The sequence below is a fragment of the Ranitomeya variabilis genome, chromosome 4 (assembly GCF_051348905.1).
Source record: "Ranitomeya variabilis isolate aRanVar5 chromosome 4, aRanVar5.hap1, whole genome shotgun sequence".
NCBI lineage: Eukaryota > Metazoa > Chordata > Amphibia > Anura > Dendrobatidae > Ranitomeya > Ranitomeya variabilis.
Window position 1 is genome coordinate 682,400,933 of NC_135235.1, and position 22,067 is coordinate 682,422,999.

The window sequence follows — 22,067 nt, forward strand, 5'->3', positions numbered from 1 at the left end:
AAAACTAAGAAAGCAATCTTATATACAGAAGTAAGAAAGCAATCTTGTATATAGAACTAAGAAAGCAATCTTATATATGGAAATACGAATTCAATTTTATATACAGAAATAAGAAAGCAATCTTTTATAGAGACGTAAGAAAGCAATCTTATATACAGGACTAAAAAAGCAATCTTATATACAGGACTAAGAAAGCACTCTTATATGCAGAATGAAGAAGCAATCTTATATACAGGACTAAGAAAGCAATCTTGTATACAGAACTAAGAAAGCAATCTTATATACAGAACTAAGAAAGCAATCTTATATACAGGACTAAGAAAGCAATCTTATATGCAAAACTAAGAAAGCAATCTTTTATAGAGACGTAAGAAAGCAATCTTATATACAGGACTAAAAAAGCAATCTTATATACAGGACTAAGAAAGCATTCTTATATACAGAACTAAAAAAGCAATCTTATATATAGGACTAAGAAAGCAATCTTATATACAGAACTAAGAAAGCAATCTTATGTACAGAACTAAGAAAGCAATCTTATATACAGGACTAAGAAAGCAATCTTATATACAGGACTAAGAAAGCAATCTTATATACAGAACTAAGAAAGCAATCTTATATACAGAACTCACAAAGCAATCTTATATACAGAACTCAGAAAGCAATCTTATATACAGAACTAAGAAAGCAATCTTATATACAGGACTAAGAGAGCAATCTTATATGCAAAACTAAGAAAGCAATCTTATATACAGAAGTAAGAAAGCAATCTTATATACAGGACTAAGAAAGCAATCTTATATACAGAACTAAGAACGCAATCTTATATACAGAACTAAGAAAGCAATCTTATATACAGAACTCAGAAAGCAATCTTATATACAGAAGTAAGAAAGCAATTATATACAGAACTAAGAACGCAATCTTATATACAGAACTAAGAAAGCAATCTTATATACAGAACTCACAAAGCAATCTTATATACAGAACTCAGAAAGCAATCTTATATACAGAACTAAGAAAGCAATCTTATATACAGGACTAAGAGAGCAATCTTATATGCAAAACTAAGAAAGCAATCTTATATACAGAAGTAAGAAAGCAATCTTGTATATAGAACTAAGAAAGCAATCTTATATATGGAAATACGAATTCAATTTTATATACAGAAATAAGAAAGCAATCTTTTATAGAGACGTAAGAAAGCAATCTTATATACAGGACTAAAAAAGCAATCTTATATACAGGACTAAGAAAGCACTCTTATATGCAGAATGAAGAAGCAATCTTATATACAGGACTAAGAAAGCAATCTTGTATACAGAACTAAGAAAGCAATCTTATATACAGAGCTAAGAAAGCAATCTTATATACAGGACTAAGAAAGCAATCTTATATGCAAAACTAAGAAAGCAATCTTTTATAGAGACGTAAGAAAGCAATCTTATATACAGGACTAAAAAAGCAATCTTATATACAGGACTAAGAAAGCATTCTTATATACAGAACTAAAAAAGCAATCTTATATACAGGACTAAGAAAGCAATCTTATATACAGAACTAAGAAAGCAATCTTATGTACAGGACTAAGAAAGCAATCTTATATACAGGACTAAGAAAGCAATCATATATACAGAACTCAGAAAGCAATCTTATATACAGAACTAAGAAAGCAATCTTATATACAGAAATAAGAAAGCAATCTCATATACAGAAGTAAGAAAGCAATCTTATATACAGAAGTAAGAAAGCAATCTTATATACAGAACTAAGAACGCAATCTTATATACAGAACTAAGAAAGCAATCTTATACACAGAACTCAGAAAGCAATCTTATATACAGAACTAAGAAAGCAATCTTATATACAGAACTAAGAAAGCAATTATATACAGAACTAAGAACGCAATCTTATATACAGAACTAAGAAAGCAATCTTATATACAGAACTCAGAAAGCAATCTTACATACAGAAATAAGAAAGCAATTATATACAGAACTAAGAATGCAATATTATATACAGAACTCAGAAAGCAATCTTATATACAGGACTAAAAAAGCAATCTTATATACAGGACTAAGAAAGCATTCTTATATACAGAACTAAAAAAGCAATCTTATATACAGGACTAAGAAAGCAATCTTATATACAGAACTAAGAAAGCAATCTTATGTACAGGACTAAGAAAGCAATCTTATATACAGGACTAAGAAAGCAATCATATATACAGAACTCAGAAAGCAATCTTATATACAGAACCAAGAAAGCAATCTTATATACAGAAATAAGAAAGCAATCTCATATACAGAAGTAAGAAAGCAATCTTATATACAGAAGTAAGAAAGCAATCTTATATACAGAACTAAGAACGCAATCTTATATACAGAACTAAGAAAGCAATCTTATATACAGAACTCAGAAAGCAATCATATATACAGAACTCAGAAAGCAATCTTATATACAGGACTAAGAAAGCATTCTTATATACAGAACTAAAAAAGCAATCTTATATACAGGACTAAGAAAGCAATCTTATATACAGAACTAAGAAAGCAATCTTATGTACAGGACTAAGAAAGCAATCTTATATACAGGACTAAGAAAGCAATCATATATACAGAACTCAGAAAGCAATCTTATATACAGAACCAAGAAAGCAATCTTATATACAGAAATAAGAAAGCAATCTCATATACAGAAGTAAGAAAGCAATCTTATATACAGAAGTAAGAAAGCAATCTTATATACAGAACTAAGAACGCAATCTTATATACAGAACTAAGAAAGCAATCTTATATACAGAACTCAGAAAGCAATCATATATACAGAACTCAGAAAGCAATCTTATATACAGGACTAAGGCTACGTTCACATTTGCGGTGTGCGCCGCTGCGTCGTCGCCGCACCAAAACGCATGCGGCGTGCGGCCCTATATTTAACATTGGGGCCGCATGGCGCCGCATGTACATGCGTTGTCATGCGTTTTGGTGCGTTGTACGCCGCATGCGGCGTTAGGGCGCACCTGTCAGGGCGCGGCAAACGCAACATGTTGCATTTTTTGGGCGGCGCAGACTTTGTAAAAAACGCATGCGTCGTGTTTGCGTCGTGTTTGCGTCGTCAATGCGGCTTTTTCCCCATTGACTTGCATTGACAACGCAGACGACGCAAGTACTTGCGTCGTGGTGCGTTGTACGACGCATGCGTTTTCCACTAAAAAATGCAAAACATTGTCTAGACTTTGTCTAGACAAAAAAAACCCACTATATATAGAGAGAAAAAAAGGGGTTTGGCATTGTCTTTCACAAGGCTATCAGACAAGACAAGTCACTGAGGAGAAACCTGCTTTCAAAACCTGTAAGTATATATTTCTCTTTGCATATTTTTTATTCTGTGTTTTATTTATTGATTTTGATTTAATTTGTGCAATGTTTGTTCTGTGCTATTGTACGGTTATGGCACTGTGGGTTGTATTGAAAAATTGTGTTTTTTAATCTGGTTTTGATGTACTTCTGGCGTTATATGATGGCGTTTATTGTCTTCGGCCTTGCTTGGTTTTGGGTTGTTCTGGTGTCATGCGGTTGTTCAATGTCTTTAAATTTGGCAGATTTTTATGTGAAATTTCTGGTGCATGTCTTTTTCTGGTTTCTATTGTTGGGGGTAACCGTATGGCGTTTTCTTGGCTCATGTCTTGCTGTGTTTTATTATGCTGTGGGCATTTTTTTTTCTTTCCTTGAGTGTCTTTTCTTGCTGGTGGGGGGGCTACATTTATGATGTTTCATTTGTATTGTATTGTTCTGGGCTGCTATGCCATTCTATTTTCAATTGTATTTTCCCTTTTTTTGGGGGGGTTTTAACTATGATGGTTTTACGTCGTTTTCCGTATGGCTTCCATATGTATCGCCTTTCTTGAATGTTTCCATTGACAAGTGTGTAGTATGGCCTTTATATTAATAATTTTTTTTAGTTGGGGGCCTTTTTTTAAAAATTTATTGTGTTTTCTTTTCTATTTGACTATGTTTTATCTTTTGGGTTGCTGTATATTGTAACAGCGGTTGTCCCGTAATGTTTATTGCTTATTATCTAGAATGGTATTTATCGCCTTTTTCTGATGTATTTCGGTGGATGTCACCAGATGGTGTTGTTTTGGATCATGTCTTGTTGTAATTGTAAATTATGGCGTTCATTAGTTTGCTATTTCATTGTGCCTTTTTTTTTCAGTATTTTTTTTTGGATAATTTTGTAGCTTTAGAAAATTTTACATAGGTGTCTATTTTTGCTTAATTTTGTTTGGGTCTATTCTTGTATTGTTTCTTCGATTGTATTCTCTTGCAATGTATGGCGTTGTGGTGTCGCTTTTTGAGTTTGCATTGTACTATCAGTCAACAGTCAATTGTGTTTTTTTAATGTTTTGGGCCTATTTTATTGTCTGTGGCATTGGATGTGATTTTTTGCTCATTTTTTCATTGCAGAACAAACTTGCAAGAATGCCAAGTTCTTCGGAGCATAGCCAATCGGCGCGGGGGAGTGCGGTGAGTAATTATGTCCAGTTGCTTACCATTAGCTGCCATTTGTAGCATTGACAATAATTTTTGTATACAATTTTTCCAGGCTTCTTCAAGTGAGGGGGAAGGCAGTCAGCGGGAGCAGAGAGATCGGGGCCAAGATGTGGCGTCAGGCCGGCGAGTGAGTATTTTTTTTTTTTTTATCTTTTTTTTTGCAGTAGCATCCTGCTGTGAGGAACATTACATTTGAGGAGCATCATGCTTTCACTAGGGATGTTTAGTAAAGCTTAGGCCCCCGTCACACATAGCGAGATCGCTAGCGAGATCGCTGTTGAGTCACAAGTTTTGTGACGCAACAGCGACCTCAGTAGCGATCTCGCTATGTGTGACCCGTACCAGCGATCAGGCCCCTGCTGTGAGATAGCTGGTCGTGTTGGAATGGCCTGGGCCGTTTTTTGGTAGTTGAGGTCCCGCTGACATCGCTGAAGTGGTGTGTGTGACACCGATCCAGCGATGTCTTCACTGGTAACCAGGGTAAACATCGGGTTACTAAGCGCAGGGCCGCGCTTAGTAACCCGATGTTTACCCTGGTTACCCGGGTGCTGCAGGGGGATTTCGGCATCATTGAAGACAGTTTCAACGATGCCGAAGTCGTTCCCCTGATCGTTGGTCGCTGGAGAGAGCTGTCTGTGTGACAGCTCCCCAGCAACCACACAACGACTTACCAACGATCACGGCCAGGCAGTATCGCTGGTCGTGATGGTTGTTAAATCACTATGTGAGACGGGGCCTTTATACATTATAGATTTTCAGGGCAGCAAGTATTGGGGGAAGTTAAAATAAAGTTGAACTCCCTGCACACAAACATTCCAAAACACAGGTGTAGAAAACATCAATATACATACATCAAATGGCAAAGGATAGGGCAGAGGTACCTATCATGCCAGGTGCTGGTGGTTGTTAATATTTGCGTATTTATAACCTATTTGTTTTCTAATTTTTCTAGGTTTCACAACGGGCCCAAGGAGAGAGTGTAGATGTGGACCTCCTTATTTCAAGCATCCAGGAGCGGGGCCCGTTGTGGGACAGCCGTGACCCTCGGCACATGGACCAGGTGGTGTCTAGGCGTTTGTGGGCAGAGGTGGCAAACTTGCTGTGGGATGGCTTTGACAGTGCCTCAGCGAAGGACAAAGGCACCTTTAGTGAGTATTGCTGAGACGCTGCTATGACCCATCTTGCTAGGATAAACACAACCGTGTGTGATGCGATCAACGCCTACACTTTGCATCGCACACGGTTGTTTTATCCTTTTACAATGCTAAATATGTAACAATTTTTTTGTCTTTACATTAACAGTGAAAAAGTTGAGGACCAGATGGCGATCCATAAAGGACCGTTTCAATAAGGGGATTCGTGCTGAGGAGGAGCAATCTCGGAGCGGTGCTGCTGCGTCCAAGTCTGTGCCCTATAAGTACAACAGGGCCCTCCAGTTCCTAAGACCGGTCCTTACCCGCCGACAGTAAGTATTTTTGCCACATACCATATTGCACAGCCACATTGTACATTGCCCAGACACATAGCATATTGCACAGCCACATAGTACATTGCCCAGCCACGTACATTGTGCATCCACATAGTAGATTTCCAGGACACTATATCGCAGCCACATAGTACACGTTCGAGCTACATATACACATAGTATATTTCCAAAGGAACATAGTATATTGGCCATCCATGTAGTCATCGTAGCATTTTGGCCATCCTTTTACCCTAGTGGAATGGTATATAGCCCATTATTAATTTTTTGGGTTAGGCGTGAGTCATTGTAGTCCATGACAGGTTACGTTCTGAGTCAGGGTAGTTCTGATTGCAGGAATAATGATGACGTCTGGATCACATGATCCTAACGTCATGGCCATTCCTGCGATCAGATCAGCAAAGTCTTTTTTTTTTAGTTTTTGGGTTTTTAAATTTTATTCTTGACTTTAAATTTTATACCATTTTTGTGACATAGGCATTATCTAGATTTTTTTTTTTAGATGACAGGGGTATGCATTGCCTTTGCCAACTTGAATGAACAGTCATTTTCTGCCGTCGGTATGTCCATGATTGTTATCGTGAGCCCTAATGCTCAGCTGGCGATAACAATCAGCAATTTATTATAGGCCACACAGACTGAGAGACAGGGGATTGTAATGTTTTGATGTGTCATGTAATTTTTTTGACAGGAGTTGGCGTATGTGATAGGTTATTAATTGAAGACTAATTTTTTCATTATCTTTTCACAGGACACACAGCAGCACCCTCCAGCGAGCTCCCCCCTGTGAAGCGGAACTTCATGGATCGCCATCTGAGCCGTCACAGCCATCCCACAGCGACAGCAGGCTTGCACCACCATCATCTGGAGAACCGGCTGCCGGTACGTCAGGTTTTCCCCTGCCCGAGGCCTCTGGCGCACCTTCGTTCGGGTATTCCCGACAGCGCCAGCGGGCCTCGGACAGGTCAGTCATGCCTGAATTTTTGCACTTGGGCACGGTGTTCCAGAACGGTTTCAAGGCGTTGAGAGATGAAATGTCCAGTATGGGACGGCGCCTTGAAATCCTGGAAGCCGAGCTCACAAATCCGGCAAAACATTTCTTTAGCACAATGGCAAAAGGCATGGTGGAAAACCTTACGCCGGAACTCCAGATTTCGGTGATGCAGGACTGCAACAATTCTTACGTGAGGGCTCTGCAGCAGGCTCGGGTCGTGCAGTCAGCGACACTGCCCGTAGTGCCGTCGCTGGCTAGCATGACTCCGACTCCTGCTGCAGAGTCACTCCAGCCACCCCACCCTGGTCCAAGTGCCGAGCGACGCCACCACAGGCACCATAGCAGTGTGCCGCCGACTCCTGCTCCTGCCAGGCCCTCATCCTCCCGCAGCCATCATTCTAGGGGAGATCGGGGAAAGAAAGGAAAAAAACACAGAAGCAAGAGGACACGCACTGAGGCTCTGGCTGCTCCAGTACAAACAACAAGTAGACGTAGGGGCTCTAGCCGCAGTAGGAGCAGCCAGAGCCAACCAAGAACCTCACAAAGGCTCGTGTTGCCTCCTCCCTCCCCTGCAGAGGTGGCGGTTTGCTCCCCATTAGACCTGCCATCCAGCCTCCTGGACTATAATAGGTCAACATCCTCCTCCTCCTCGTCGTCGTCATCATCCTCATTTTCCGCTCCCCATTCCGAAAAAGATACCTACCATTCCCCCTTTGTGGCACAGGTTGATACCCCCTAAGTTTATTTCCCCTTTTTTTTTTCTGTTTCCCCCAAATAAAAAACTTTGGTTTGAATACAATATTTGCTCTTATTTTCCTGTATACTTCTCAGCAAGTCACACCGTGCGCCGTCTACACATATTTTGTGTTTCAAACAACTCCTATATGCAATGTCAGACACTATTTTTACCATTTTTATTTTCCCTTTTTTGGTGTGTCTCTCATTGCTGTATGAGGTGTTTACAAACAATAAAGTGTATGAGGTGTTTTCAATCACTAGGGTATGTGTCCACGCTCAGGATTGCATGAGGATTTGGTCACGATTTTTCATCAGTGTTTTGTAACCCAAAACCAGGAGTGGGTGATAAATACAGCAGTGGTGCATATGTTTCTATTCTACTTTGCCTCTAATTGTTCCACTCCTGGTTTTGTATTACAAATACTGAAGAAAAATCGTGACAAAATCATCATGCAATCCTGAACGTGGACACATACCGTAAAGGTACCTTCACACTTAACAATGCTGCAGCGAAACATACAATGATGCAGATCACTGCAGCATCGCTATTTGGTCGCTGGAGAGCTGTCTGTGTGACAGCTCTCCAGCGACCAACGATGCCGAGGTCCCCGGGTAACCAGGGTAAACATCAGGTTGTTAAGCGCAGGCCGCCGCGTTTCCGATGATTACCCTGGTTACCAGTGTTAAATGTAAATAAAACAACAGTACATACACTCAGAATCGCGTCCCCCGGCGTCCGCTTCCCTGCCCTGTCTGAGTGACGGCCCTAACAGCAGAGCGGTCACATCACCGCTGTGCTGTGCATTCACTTTCCGGCCGGCGCTCAGTCAGTGCAGGAAGCATACGCCGGGGGACGCGAAGATGAGTATATGTACTGTTTTTTTTTTAAACTTTCACACTGGTAACCAGGGTAAATATCAGGTTACTAAGCGCCGCCCTGCGCTTAGTAAGCCGATATTTACCCTGGTTACCAGTGTAAAACATCGCTGGTATCGTTGTTTTTGCTGACAAACACAAAGATACACGGCGATCTGACAAACAAATAAATATGTTATATGGTATGGTATAAATTTTGTCTTTGAAGCAGGGTACAAAACTTAAGAAAATTTTTTTATTAAAACACAACATTTTAAAAACAAAGGGTTCCAAGTTTTTTAGATAAGGCACATTTACATTGGTTAACTATTTTTAGCATAGTCACACCAGAATACAGTCCAACAGTTTACTACACCATTGTATCTTGCCATGACAGACGGCCAACATCTGACACAAAATAGGCCGCAAAACGATCCCTCATCTGCGCAATTTCCACACTTGTCCTCAGAGGATGATCATGGAAATTGGGCAATGGGTTGGCTATGGTTTCATCGAGATCAACGTTCAGTCTCTCTTTGGCCAGAATAAAATTGTGGAGAACCACACACGCCTTCACCACCTCATCCACTGTCTCAGTTTTCAGATTAATGGCGGATCCTAATATCCGCCATTTTGAGACAAGGATGCCAAAGGCGCACTCCACAGTCCTTCTGGCCCTGGACAGTCTGTAATTGAACACCCTTTTCGTATGGTCCAAGCCCCGACTTGAGTAGGGTTTCAATAGGTTGGCAGACATTTGGAATGCCTCATCCCCAACCACAACAAATGGCATCGCAGGGCCTTCGGTGTGGGGAAGAGGTCGTGGCTGGGGGAAATTGAAATTGTTGCCATATAATTTTTGGCCCATATCCGAGTCTTTGAATGTGCGCGAGTCATTTGAACGGCCAAACGCACCAATGTCGACTGCAAGAAAACGGCAGTCCGCACCGGCAATTGCCATCAGCACAGTGGAAAAATATTTTTTGTAGTTATAGAAAAGGGATCCACTTTTCCCTGGCTTGGTAATCCGTATGTGCTTGCCATCCACCGCGCCAATACAGTTTGGAAACGAACACACTTCCTCAAATTTCTCGGCGTTGGCCAACCAGATATCGCTTGTAGGGACGGGTAAAAATTCTTCCCGGAGATTATCCCACAAAGCGCGGCAGGTCTCAGCAATAATTCCGGAGAGAGTGGAGACTCCAATCCGGAACTGAAATTGAAGGGATCGCAAGGTCTCTCCGGTAGCCAGGAAACTGCCAAGAAGATAAAGAAATTACATTAGTACATTGCAATTTATAAAAGTACATTGACCATACCACCCCCAACAAAAATTAAGAAAAAAAAAAACAAAAAAGGGAAGATGTGAACGTAGCCGAACATATCTCAAGTCATTCAAACAGCTACGTACCGTAGAGTCACAAGCAGCCGCTCCTCTGCGGATATAGCTCTCCGGAGCTGAGTATCCTGCCTGCTGATGGCTCCTTCCACCCGACGCAGAAGATACCGGAAGCTCTCCTGAGACATCCTGGTGTACTCGAAATACTTCTCCAGGTTCTCATTCAGTTCGCCAAACAAGCTATGGTATGCTCCACGGCTCTCCCGGACTTCCAAGATAGGGTGTATCCAAAATCTGCGATGAATCCATCTCCGTTTTTCTCTTTCTCTTTGATGAGCACAGGCGACAGCATAGGCATGAGCCAAGGCTAATTCCATCTCCATATCCATGACGATACTGTCCATGGGACGCTCCATCATGAATACCAGCAAATGGGAGGAATTCATGTCTGCCATGGTATATATACACAATTACATAAACACCAACCCTCTTCTAGCCATTGGTGGCCCTTATCTATTGTGTAGACACTTTTTTTTGTGGGTGGGATGAAGAATGACTCACTGCACAAAAAACGCATGCGGCGCAAAACGCTGCGTTTTTTTGTTGAAAACGCAACTGCGTTTACAAAAAACGCTGCGTTTTGCGCCGCATGCGTTGAAAGCATGCGGCGCAAAACGCAGCGTTGTGCATGCGTTTTGCTGCGTTTTTGTTTGCGTTGTGCGTTGCGGCGACGACGCTGCGGCGCACACCGCAAATGTGAACGTAGCCTAAGAGAGCAATCTTATATGCAAAACTAAGAAAGCAATCTTATATACAGAAGTAAGAAAGCAATCTTACATACAGGACTAAGAAAGCAATCTTATATACAGAACTAAGAACGCAATCTTATATACAGAACTAAGAAAGCAATCTTATATACAGAACTCAGAAAGCAATCTTATATACAGAACTCAGAAAGCAATCATATATACAGAACTCAGAAAGCAATCTTATATACAGGACTAAGAGAGCAATCTTATATGCAAAACTAAGAAAGCAATCTTATATACAGAAGTAAGAAAGCAATCTTATATACAGGACTAAGAAAGCAATCTTATATACAGAACTAAGAACGCAATCTTATATACAGAACTAAGAAAGCAATCTTATATACAGAACTCAGAAAGCAATCTTATATACAGAAGTAAGAAAGCAATTATATACAGAACTAAGAACGCAATCTTATATACAGAACTAAGAAAGCAATCTTATATACAGAACTCACAAAGCAATCTTATATACAGAACTCAGAAAGCAATCTTATATACAGAACTAAGAAAGCAATCTTATATACAGAACTCACAAAGCAATCTTATATACAGAACTCAGAAAGCAATCTTATATATAGGACTAAGAAAGCAATCTTATATACAGAACTAAGAAAGCAATCTTATGTACAGAACTAAGAAAGCAATCTTATATACAGGACTAAGAAAGCAATCTTATATACAGGACTAAGAAAGCAATCTTATATACAGAACTAAGAAAGCAATCTTATATACAGAACTCACAAAGCAATCTTATATACAGAACTAAGAATGCAATATTATATACAGAACTCAGAAAGCAATCTTATATACAGAACTAAGAAAGCAATCTTATATACAGAACTCACAAAGTAATCTTATATACATAACTCAGAAAGCAATCTTATATACAGAAGTAAGAAAGCAATCTTTTATAGAGACGTAAGAAAGCAATCTTATATACAGGACTAAAAAAGCAATCTTATATACAGGACTAAGAAAGCACTCTTATATGCAGAATGAAGAAGCAATCTTATATACAGAAGTAAGAAAGCAATTATATACAGAACTAAGAACGCAATCTTACATACAGAACTAAGAAAGCAATCATATATACAGAACTCAGAAAGCAATCTTATATACAGAACTCAGAAAGCAATCTTATATACAGAACTAAGAAAGCAATCTTATATACAGGACTAAGAGAGCAATCTTATATGCAAAACTAAGAAAGCAATCTTATATACAGAAGTAAGAAAGCAATCTCGTATATAGAAATAAGTAAGCAATCTCATATATGGAAATACGAATTCAATTTTATATACAGAATTAAGAAAGCAATCTTTTATAGAGACGTAAGAAAGCAATCTTATATACAGGACTAAAAAAGCAATCTTATATACAGAACTAAGAAGGCAATCTTATATACAGGACTAAGAAAGCAATCTTATATACAGAACTAAGAAAGCAATCTTATATACAGAACTAAGAAAGCAATCTTATATACAGAACTAAGAAAGCAATCTTATATACAGAACTAAGAAATCAATCTTATATACAGAACTAAGAGAGCAATCTTATATACAGAACTCAGAAAGCAATCTTATGCACAGAACTCAGAAAGCAATCTTATATACAGAACTAAGAAAGCGATCTTATATGCAAAACTAAGAAAGCAATCTTGTATATAGAACTAAGAAAGCAAACTTATATATGGAAATATGAATTCAATTTTATATACAGAAATAAGAAAGCAATCTTTTATAGAGACGTAAGAAAGCAATCTTATATACAGAACTAAGAAAGCAATCTTATATACAGGACTAAGAAAGCAATCTTATATACAGAACTAAGAAAGCAATCTTATATACAGAACTAAGAAAGCAATATTATATCCAGAGCTAAGAAAGCAATCTTATATACAGAACTAAGAAAGCAATCTTATATACAGAACTAAGAAAGCAATCTTATATCCTGGGGGGCACTTACTTTTCACACACAGGACCGGGGGGGGGGGGCACTTACTTTTCACACACAGGACCGGGGGGAACTTACTTTTCACACATAGGAACGGGGGGGCACTTACTTTTCACACACAGGACCGGGGAGACACTTACTTTTCACACCCGGGGCGCACTTACTTTTGCACACCCGGGGCGCACTTACTTTTGCACACCCGGGCGCACTTACTTTTGCCCACCCGGGGCCGTGGGCGCACTTTCTTTTGCACACCCGGGGCAGGGGGCGCACTTTCTTTTGCACACCCGGGGCCGGGGGCGAACTTACTTTTGAACACCCGGGGCGCACTTACTTTTGCACACCCGGGGCCGGGGGCGCACTTACTTTTGCACACCCAGGGCCGGGGGGCACTTACTTTTGCACACATGGGGCCGGGGGCGCACTTACTTTTGCACACCCGGGGCGCACTTACTTTTGCACACCCGGGGAGCGCTTACTTTTGCACACCCGGGGCGCGCTTACTTTTGCACACCCGGGGCGCACTTACTTTTGCACACCCGGGGCGCACTTACTTTTGCACACCCAGGGCGCACTTACTTTTGCACACCCGGGGCCGGGGGCGCACTTACTTTTGCACACCAGGGGCCGGGGCGCACTTACTTTTGCACACCCGGGGCGCACTTACTTTTGCACGCCCGGGGCTGGGGGCGCACTTACTTTTCACACACGGGGCCGGGGCGCACTTACTTTTACACACACGGGGCTGGAGGCGCACTTACTTTTGCACACACGGGGCCGGGGGCGCACTTACTTTTCACACACGGGAGTCAGGGGTGCACTTACTTTTCACACACGGGAGCCGGGGGTGCACTTACTTTTGCACACATGGGAGCCGGGGTGCAGTTACTTTTGCACACACGGGGTCGGGGGTGCACTTACTTTTTCACAGACGGGGGGCGGGGGTGCACTTACTTTTGCACACACAGGGCCGGGGGTGCACTTACTTTTCACACACGGGAGCCGGGAGTGCACTTACTTTTTCACACACGGGGCTGGGGGTGCACTTACTTTTTCACACACGGGGCTGGGGGCGCACTTACTTTTGCACACCCGGGGCGCACTTACTTTTGAACACCCAGAGCGCACTTACTTTTGCACACCCGGGGCCGGGGGCGCACTTACTTTTGCACACCAGGGGCCGGGGCGCACTTACTTTTGCACACCCGGGGCGCACTTACTTTTGCACGCCCGGGGCCGGGGGCGCACTTACTTTTCACACACGGGGCCGGGGCGCACTTACTTTTACACACACGGGGCTGGAGGCGCACTTACTTTTGCACACACGGGGCCGGGGGCGCACTTACTTTTCACACACGGGGTCGGGGGTGCACTTACTTTTTCACAGACGGGGGGCGGGGGTGCACTTACTTTTGCACACACAGGGCCGGGGGTGCACTTACTTTTCACACACGGGAGCCGGGAGTGCACTTACTTTTTCACACACGGGGCTGGGGGTGTACTTACTTTTTCACACACGGGGCTGGGAGCGCACTTACTTTTCACACACGGGAGCCGGGGGTGCACTTACTTTTCACACACGGGAGCCGGGGGTGCACTTACTTTTGCACACATGGGAGCCGGGGTGCACTTACTTTTGCACACACGGGGGGCGGGGGTGCACTTACTTTTTCACACACGGGGGGCGGAAGTGCACTTACTTTTGCCCACACAGGGCCGGGGGTGTTATGATCCGGTGGTAGGATCTCAAACTGACCTGACACATATACCCTGAATATATAGGACAAGTTCTGGGGATGTGGAAGCTATACTGACCACAATCCTGATCCTATCCAAACACACTAAAGGCAGCTGTGGAACGTTACCTGAAAACCTAGACGTCTCGTCACAGCCTGAGAAACTGACTACCCCTAGAGAGAAAGCAAAGACCTCACTTGCCTCAGAGAAATATCCCCAAAGTTTTAGATAGCCCCCCCACAAATAATAACGGTGAGTTAAGGGGAAAACACAAACGTAGAGATGAAACAGGTTTAGCAAATGAGGCCCGCTAATACTAGATAGGCAGAAAATAGATAGGTGTCTGTGCGGTCAGTACAAAACTATCAAAAGTAAACCACGCAGAGAATACAAGAACCCCCACACCAACTCACGATGTGAGGGGCGCACTCTGCACCCCAGAACTAACCAGCAAGCAAAAATCACATAAAAGCAAGCTGGGCTGAACTCAAAATATAATGAGAAACGTTTTCAAGGAAATAATGAGAAACTGAACAAGCAAACTTAGCTTCTCATAGCAGGAGACTGGTCACAAGGAATATTCAGGAGAGCACAGGATCAGGACTGAATACACCGACAGCAGGCGACAAGTAAAGGTCCAGGTGAGTTAAATAGGCCCAGCCTAGCAAGAGATGAAACAGCTGAGCCCAGCCAAGACCCGCCATATCGCTAAAGGCCACCAGAGGGAGCCCAAGAACAAACTCACACAGTACCACTCATGACCACAGGAGGGAGCCCGAGAACAGAATTCACAACACAGGGGTGCACTTTTGCACACTCGGAGGCCAGGGGTGCACTTTTGCACACACATGGCGGGGGGGCACTTACTTTTTCACACACGGGGGCCGGGGGTGCACTTACTTTTGCACACACTGGGGCCGGGGGTGCACTTACTTTTTCACACACGGGGCCTGGGGTGCACTTACTTTTGCACACACGGGGCCGAGGGTGCACTTACTTTTGCACACACGGGGCCGAGGGTACACTTACTTTTGCACACTCGGGGGCCGGGGGTGCACTTACTTTTGCACACTCGGAGGCCAGGGGTGCACTTACTTTTGCACACACGGGGCGGGGGGCACTTACTTTTGCACACTCGGGGGCCGGGGGTGCACTTACTTTTGCACACACTGGGGCCGGGGGTGCACTTACTTTTGCACACACGGGGCCTGGGGTGCACTTACTTTTGCACACACGGGGCCGAGGGTGCACTTACTTTTGCACACTCGGGGGCCGGGGGTGCACTTACTTTTGCACACATGGGGTGGGGGGCCACTTACTTTCGCACACACGGGGGCCGGGGGTGCACTTACTTTTTCACACACGGGGCCTGGGGTGCACTTACTTTTGCACACTCGGGAGCCAGGGGTGCACTTACTTTTGCACACACGGGGGCCAGGGGTGCACTTTTGCACACACGGGGGGCCGGGGGCGCGCTTACTTTTGCACACACAGGGCCGGGGGTGCACTTACTTCTGCACACACGGGACGGGAGGGTGTCATAGTCACTTTATTCTGATGTTTGACTTTGATAAATGATCATGTCCTAAAATGGACATCGTACATTTACATAGCTGCCATCTTTGGAAGGTCAAGTTGGGGGTCATGGAAAGGTCGCCATTAATTCCTATGGGAATTTTTTTTTTTTAAATGCGATTTTTAAAAAAACTACAAATTGGATCGACTCCAAAAATACATAGTACACCTGTCCCCACCGAGGGCTTCGAAACGCCACCTGAACGGAGTCTCTGCACCGAGCTGTTCGGGCCGCATTAATTGCGGAAAACGCGGAGAAGAAGAATAAAATATAAGAAATCGGATTACAATATGTTGCTTGAACCTAGAGGGTTCAAGCACCATAAATATAAGAAATCAGATTACAATATGTTGCTTGAACCTAGGGGGTTCAAGCACCATAAATATAAGAAATCGGATTACAATATGTTGCTTGAACCTAGAGGGTTCAAGCACCATAATAATATTCAAGCCGCAATAATGGTGACAATCAGACATTCAACATAACGTCACACAGTATATAGTGACAAAATAGACGCTTAAACTATAAAATACACTAATAACTAGATGGGTATTTCCTGAAGGAACTACAGATAGTGCTTTGGAATGGTGCCCGGGCTGCTCCTGCAAGACTTTCACACTTGGGTGCCCCTCAGGCGCTGGTTTGGTAGTTGTAGCCCCTCAGGGTTGAGGCCACTCTGGGTCCGATTTGGTGGCCCGGGTCACTCTGGGTCCGATTTGGTGGCCCGGGTCACTCTGGGTCCGATTTGGTGGCACGGGTCACTCTGGGTCCGATTTGGTGGCCCGGGTCACTCTGGGTCCGATTTGGCGGGCGGCGCCACTCTGGGTCCGATTTGGCGGGCGGCGCCACTCTGGGTCCGATTTGGCGGGCGTCGCCACTCTGGATCCGATTTGGCGGGCGCCACTCTGGGTCCGATTTGGCGGGCGGCGCCACTCTGGGTCCGATTTGGCGGGCGGCGCCACTCTGGGTCCGATTTGGCGGCCCGGGTCACTCTGGGTCCGATTTGGCGGCCCGGGTCACTCTGGGTCCGATTTGGCGGCCCGGGTCACTCTGGGTCCGATTTGGCGGCCCGGGTCACTCTGGGTCCGATTTGGTGGCACGGGTCACTCTGGGTCCGATTTGGTGGCCCGGGTCACTCTGGGTCCGATTTGGCGGGCGGCGCCACTCTGGGTCCGATTTGGCGGGCGGCGCCACTCTGGGTCCGATTTGGCGGGCGGCGCCACTCTGGATCCGATTTGGCGGGCGCCACTCTGGGTCCGATTTGGCGGGCGGCGCCACTCTGGGTCCGATTTGGCGGGCGGCGCCACTCTGGGTCAGATTTGGCGGGCGGCGCCACTCTGGGTCCGATTTGGCGGGCGGCGCCACTCTGGGTCCGATTTGGCGGGCGGCGCCACTCTGGGTCCGATTTGGCGGGCGGCGCCACTCTGGGTCCGATTTGGCGGGCGGCGCCACTCTGGGTCCGATTTGGCGGGCGGCGCCACTCTGGGTCCGATTTGGCCGAACGGCGCCACTCTGGGTCCGATTTGGCGGGCGGCGCCACTCTGGGTCCGATTTGGCGGGCGGCGCCACTCTGGGTCCGATTTGGCGGGCGGCGCCACTCTGGGTGCGATTTGGCGGGCGGCGCCACTCTGGGTCCGATTTGGCGGGCGGCGCCACTCTGGGTCCGATTTGGCGGGCGGCGCCACTCTGGGTCCGATTTGGCGGGCGGCGCCACTCTGGGTCCGATTTGGCGGGCGGCGCCACTCTGGGTCCGATTTGGCGGGCGGCGCCACTCTGGGTCCGATTTGGCGGGCTGGGTCCGATTTGGTGAGCGGGGCAATAATTATAATAAGACTATAGATAGTGCTTTGAAATTGTGCTGTGCTATCACTTTAAGAGCTGATATTATCTGCCAAAACTGTCCTGCTAGGGTCATGTACAGTTCGCAGGCGTTGGCATAGTAACTGGGCCTGACTGAGCATATCAATGAGCTAATCAGCCAGGTGGCAGGTACATTTCAAATTGCCTCAGAAACCCGGCCATTATAACCTATGTGAAAATTTCCCTATTGAAAAGCATTACAATGAGGGGAAAAAACATTTTCAAACGCAAATTGCGCCAAAACTACAAATCCGATCGACACGAAAAATACTTAGCACACCTCTTGGGGACGCTGGCTTCGAAATGACACCTCACTGGAGTCTGTGAGTGAAGCGGTTTGGGCCGCATTACGTGCGGACTGAATAATAATAAGAACTAGATGGGTATTTCCTGAAGGAACTACAGATAGTGCTTTGGAATGGTGCCCGGGCTGCCCCTGCAAGACTTTCACACTTGGGTGCCCCTCAGGCGGTCCGATTTGGTGGGTTGGGTCAATCTGGGTCTGATTTTGTGGGCGGGGTAAATCTAGGTCCGATTCGGTGGGCGGGGTCACTTTTGGTCCGATTCTGTGGGCGCGGCCACTCTGGGTCCGATTCGGTGGGCGGAGCCACTCTGGGTCCGATTTGGTGGGCGGGGCACCTTAGGGACCAATTTGGTGGGTGGGGTCACTCGGTCCGATTTGGTGGGCTGGGCACCTCAGGGTCTGATTTGGTGGGCTGGGCACCTCAGGGTCCGATTTGGTGGGTGGGGTCACTCTGGGTCCGATTTGGTGGGCGGGGTCACTCTGGGCCCGATTTGGTGGAAGGGGTCACTCTGGGCCCGATTTGGTGGAAGGGGTCACTCTGGGTCTGATTTGGTGGAAGGGGTCACTCTGGGTCCGATTTGGTGGGCGGAGCCACTCTGGGTCCGATTTGGTGGGCGGGGTCACTCTGGGTCTGATTTAGGGGGCGGGGTCACTCTGGGTCCGATTTGGTGGGCCGGGCCCCTCGGGGTCCGATTTGGTGGGCCGGGCCTCTCGGGTTCCGAATTGGTGAGCGGGGTAATCTACTATCTAATTATCTAAGGGCACTTCCGTCTTTCTGTCTCACAACACCGCTACGTCATCATCTCGTGAGACCGCAATGCACTCTTGGGACCGGAGCGCGCAACAAGCATCGGGTACCGGCCACTCCAGGTGCAACAAGCATCGTGTACCGGCCGCTCTAGGAGGTGCAACAACCATCAGATACCGGCCGCTCCAGGAGGTGAGTATGTAACTTTTTTATTTTAATTCTTTTTTTTTTTAACAGGGATATGCAGTATACTATGTGACTGGACAATATACTACGTGACTGGGCAGTATAACTACGTGGCTCTGCGCTGTATACTGCGTGGCTCTGTGCTGTATACTGCGTGGCTCTGCGCTGTATACTACGCGGCTCTGCGCTGTATACTACGCGGCTCTGCGCTGTATACTGCGTGGCTCTGCGCTGTGTACTGCGCGGCTCTGCGCTGTGTACTGCACGGCTCTGCGCTGTGTACTGCGCGGCTCTGCACTGTGTACTGCGCGTTCTGCGCTGTATACTGCGCGGCTCTGCGCTGTATACTGCGCAGCTCTGCGCAGCTCTGCGCTTTGTACTGCGCGGCTCTGCGCTATATACTGCGTGGCTCTTCGCTGTATACTACGCGGCTCTGCGCTGTGTACTGCGCGGCTCTGCGCTGTGTACTGCGCGTGTCCGTGCTGTGTACTGCGCGTGTCTGCGCTGTATACTGCGGGGCTCTGCACTGCATACTGCGGGGCTCTGCGCTGTATACTACGCGGCTCAGCGCTGTATACTGCGCGGCTCTGCGCTGCATACTGCGTGGCTCTACGCTGCGTACTGCGCGGCTCTGCGCTGTATACTGGGTGGCTCTGCGCTGTGTACTGCGCGGCTCTGTGCTGTGTACTGTGCGGCTCTGCACTGTGTACTGCGCGGCTCTGCGCTGTGTACTGCGCGGCTCTGCGCTGTGTACTGCGCGGCTCTGCGCTTTATACTGTGCGGCTCTGCGCTCTGTACTGCGCGGCTCTGCGCTGTGTACTGCGCAGCTCTGCGCTGTATACTGCGCGGCTCTGCGCTGTGTACTGCGCGGCTCTGCGCTGTGTACTGCGCGGCTCTGCGCTGTGTACTGCGCGGCTCTGCGCTGTGTACTGCGCGGCTCTGCGCTGTGTACTGCGCGGCTCTGCGCTGTGTACTGCGCGGCTCTGCGCTGTGTACTACGCGGCTCTGCGCTGTATACTACGCGGCTCTGCGCTGTATACTGCGTGGCTCTGCGCTGTGTACTGCGCGGCTCTGCGCTGTGTACTGCACGGCTCTGCGCTGTGTACTGCGCGGCTCTGCACTGTGTACTGCGCGTTCTGCGCTGTATACTGCGCGGCTCTGCGCTGTATACTGCGCAGCTCTGCGCAGCTCTGCGCTTTGTACTGCGCGGCTCTGCGCTATATACTGCGTGGCTCTTCGCTGTATACTACGCGGCTCTGCGCTGTGTACTGCGCGGCTCTGCGCTGTGTACTGCGCGTGTCCGTGCTGTGTACTGCGCGTGTCTGCGCTGTATACTGCGGGGCTCTGCACTGCATACTGCGGGGCTCTGCGCTGTATACTACGCGGCTCAGCGCTGTATACTGCGCGGCTCTGCGCTGCATACTGCGTGGCTCTACGCTGCGTACTGCGCGGCTCTGCGCTGTATACTGGGTGGCTCTGCGCTGTGTACTGCGCGGCTCTGTGCTGTGTACTGTGCGGCTCTGCACTGTGTACTGCGCGGCTCTGCGCTGTGTACTGCGCGGCTCTGCGCTGTGTACTGCGCGGCTCTGCGCTTTATACTGTGCGGCTCTGCGCTCTGTACTGCGCGGCTCTGCGCTGTGTACTGCGCAGCTCTGCGCTGTATACTGCGCGGCTCTGTGCTGTGTACTGCGCGGCTCTGCGCTGTGTACTGCGCGGCTCTGCGCTGTGTACTGCGCGGCTCTGCGCTGTGTACTGCGCGGCTCTGCGCTGTGTACTGCGCGGCTCTGCGCTGTGTACTGCGCGGCTCTGCGCTGTGTACTGCACGGCTCTGCGCGGTATACTGCGCGGCTCTGCGCTTTATACTGTGCGGCTCTGCGCTCTGTACTGCACGGCTCTGCGCTGTCTACTGCGCGGCTCTGCGCTGTGTACTGCTCGGCTCTGCGCTGTGTACTGCGCGGCTCTCCGCTTTATACTGCGCGGCTTTGCGCTGTGTACTGCATGGCTCTGCGCTGTGTACTGCGCGGCTCTGCGCTGTGTACTGCACGGCTCTGCGCTGTGTACTGCATGGCTCTGCGCTTTATACTGCGCGGCTCTGCGCTGTGTACTGCACGGCTCTGCGCTGTGTACTGCGCGGCTCTGCGCTGTGTACTGCACGGCTCTGCGCTTTATACTGCGCGGCTCTGCGCTGTGTACTGCACGGCTCTGCGCTGTGTACTGCGCGGCTCTGCGCTGTGTACTGCGCGGCTCTGCGCTTTATACTGCGCGGCTCTGCGCTGTGTACTGCGCGGCTCTGCGCTGTGTACTGCCCGGCTCTGCGCTGTGTACTGCGCGGCTCTGCGCTTTATACTGCGCGGCTCTGCGCTTTATACTGCGCGGCTCTGCGCTGTGTACTGCGCGGCTCTGCGCTGTGTACTGCCCGGCTCTGCGCTGTGTACTGCACGGCTCTGCGCTTTATACTGCGCGGCTCTGCGCTGTGTACTGCACGGCTCTGCGCTGTGTACTGCGCGGCTCTGCGCTGTGTACTGCACGGCTCTGCGCTTTAAACTGCGCGGCTCTGCGCTGTGTACTGCACGGCTCTGCGCTGTGTACTGCGCGGCTCTGCGCTTTATACTGCGCGGCTCTGCGCTGTGTACTGCGCGGCTCTGCGCTGTGTACTGCACGGCTCTGCGCTTTATACTGCGCGGCTCTGCGCTGTGTACTACGCGGCTCTGCGCTGTGTACTGCGCGGCTCTGCGCTGTGTACTGCACGGCTCTGCGCTGTGTACTGCACGGCTCTGCGCTGTGTACTGCACGGCTCTGCGCTGTGTACTGCGCGGCTCTGCGCTGTGTACTGCGCGGCTCTGCGCTTTATACTGCGCGGCTCTGCGCTTTATACTGCGCGGCTCTGCGCTGTGTACTGCGCGGCTCTGCGCTGTGTACTGCACGGCTC

At 47.4% G+C, this 22,067-nt stretch overlaps 2 protein-coding genes across 2 annotated transcripts in view; one reads left to right on the forward strand and one right to left on the reverse strand.

Moving 5' to 3' along the window:
* LOC143766388 (uncharacterized) overlaps window positions 1–22,067 on the reverse strand; it is a 114,383-nt gene that overhangs the window by 32,631 nt on the left and 59,685 nt on the right. The gene's annotated exons all lie outside the window — the stretch shown is intronic.
* On the forward strand, window positions 5,379–7,772 carry LOC143767061 (uncharacterized). Its single transcript, XM_077255082.1, has 3 exons — window positions 5,379–5,704; window positions 5,859–6,021; window positions 6,791–7,772. The coding sequence occupies exons 1-3, from the start codon at window positions 5,608–5,610 to the stop codon at window positions 7,770–7,772; spliced, it is 1,242 nt and encodes a 413-aa protein (XP_077111197.1). The 5' UTR covers window positions 5,379–5,607.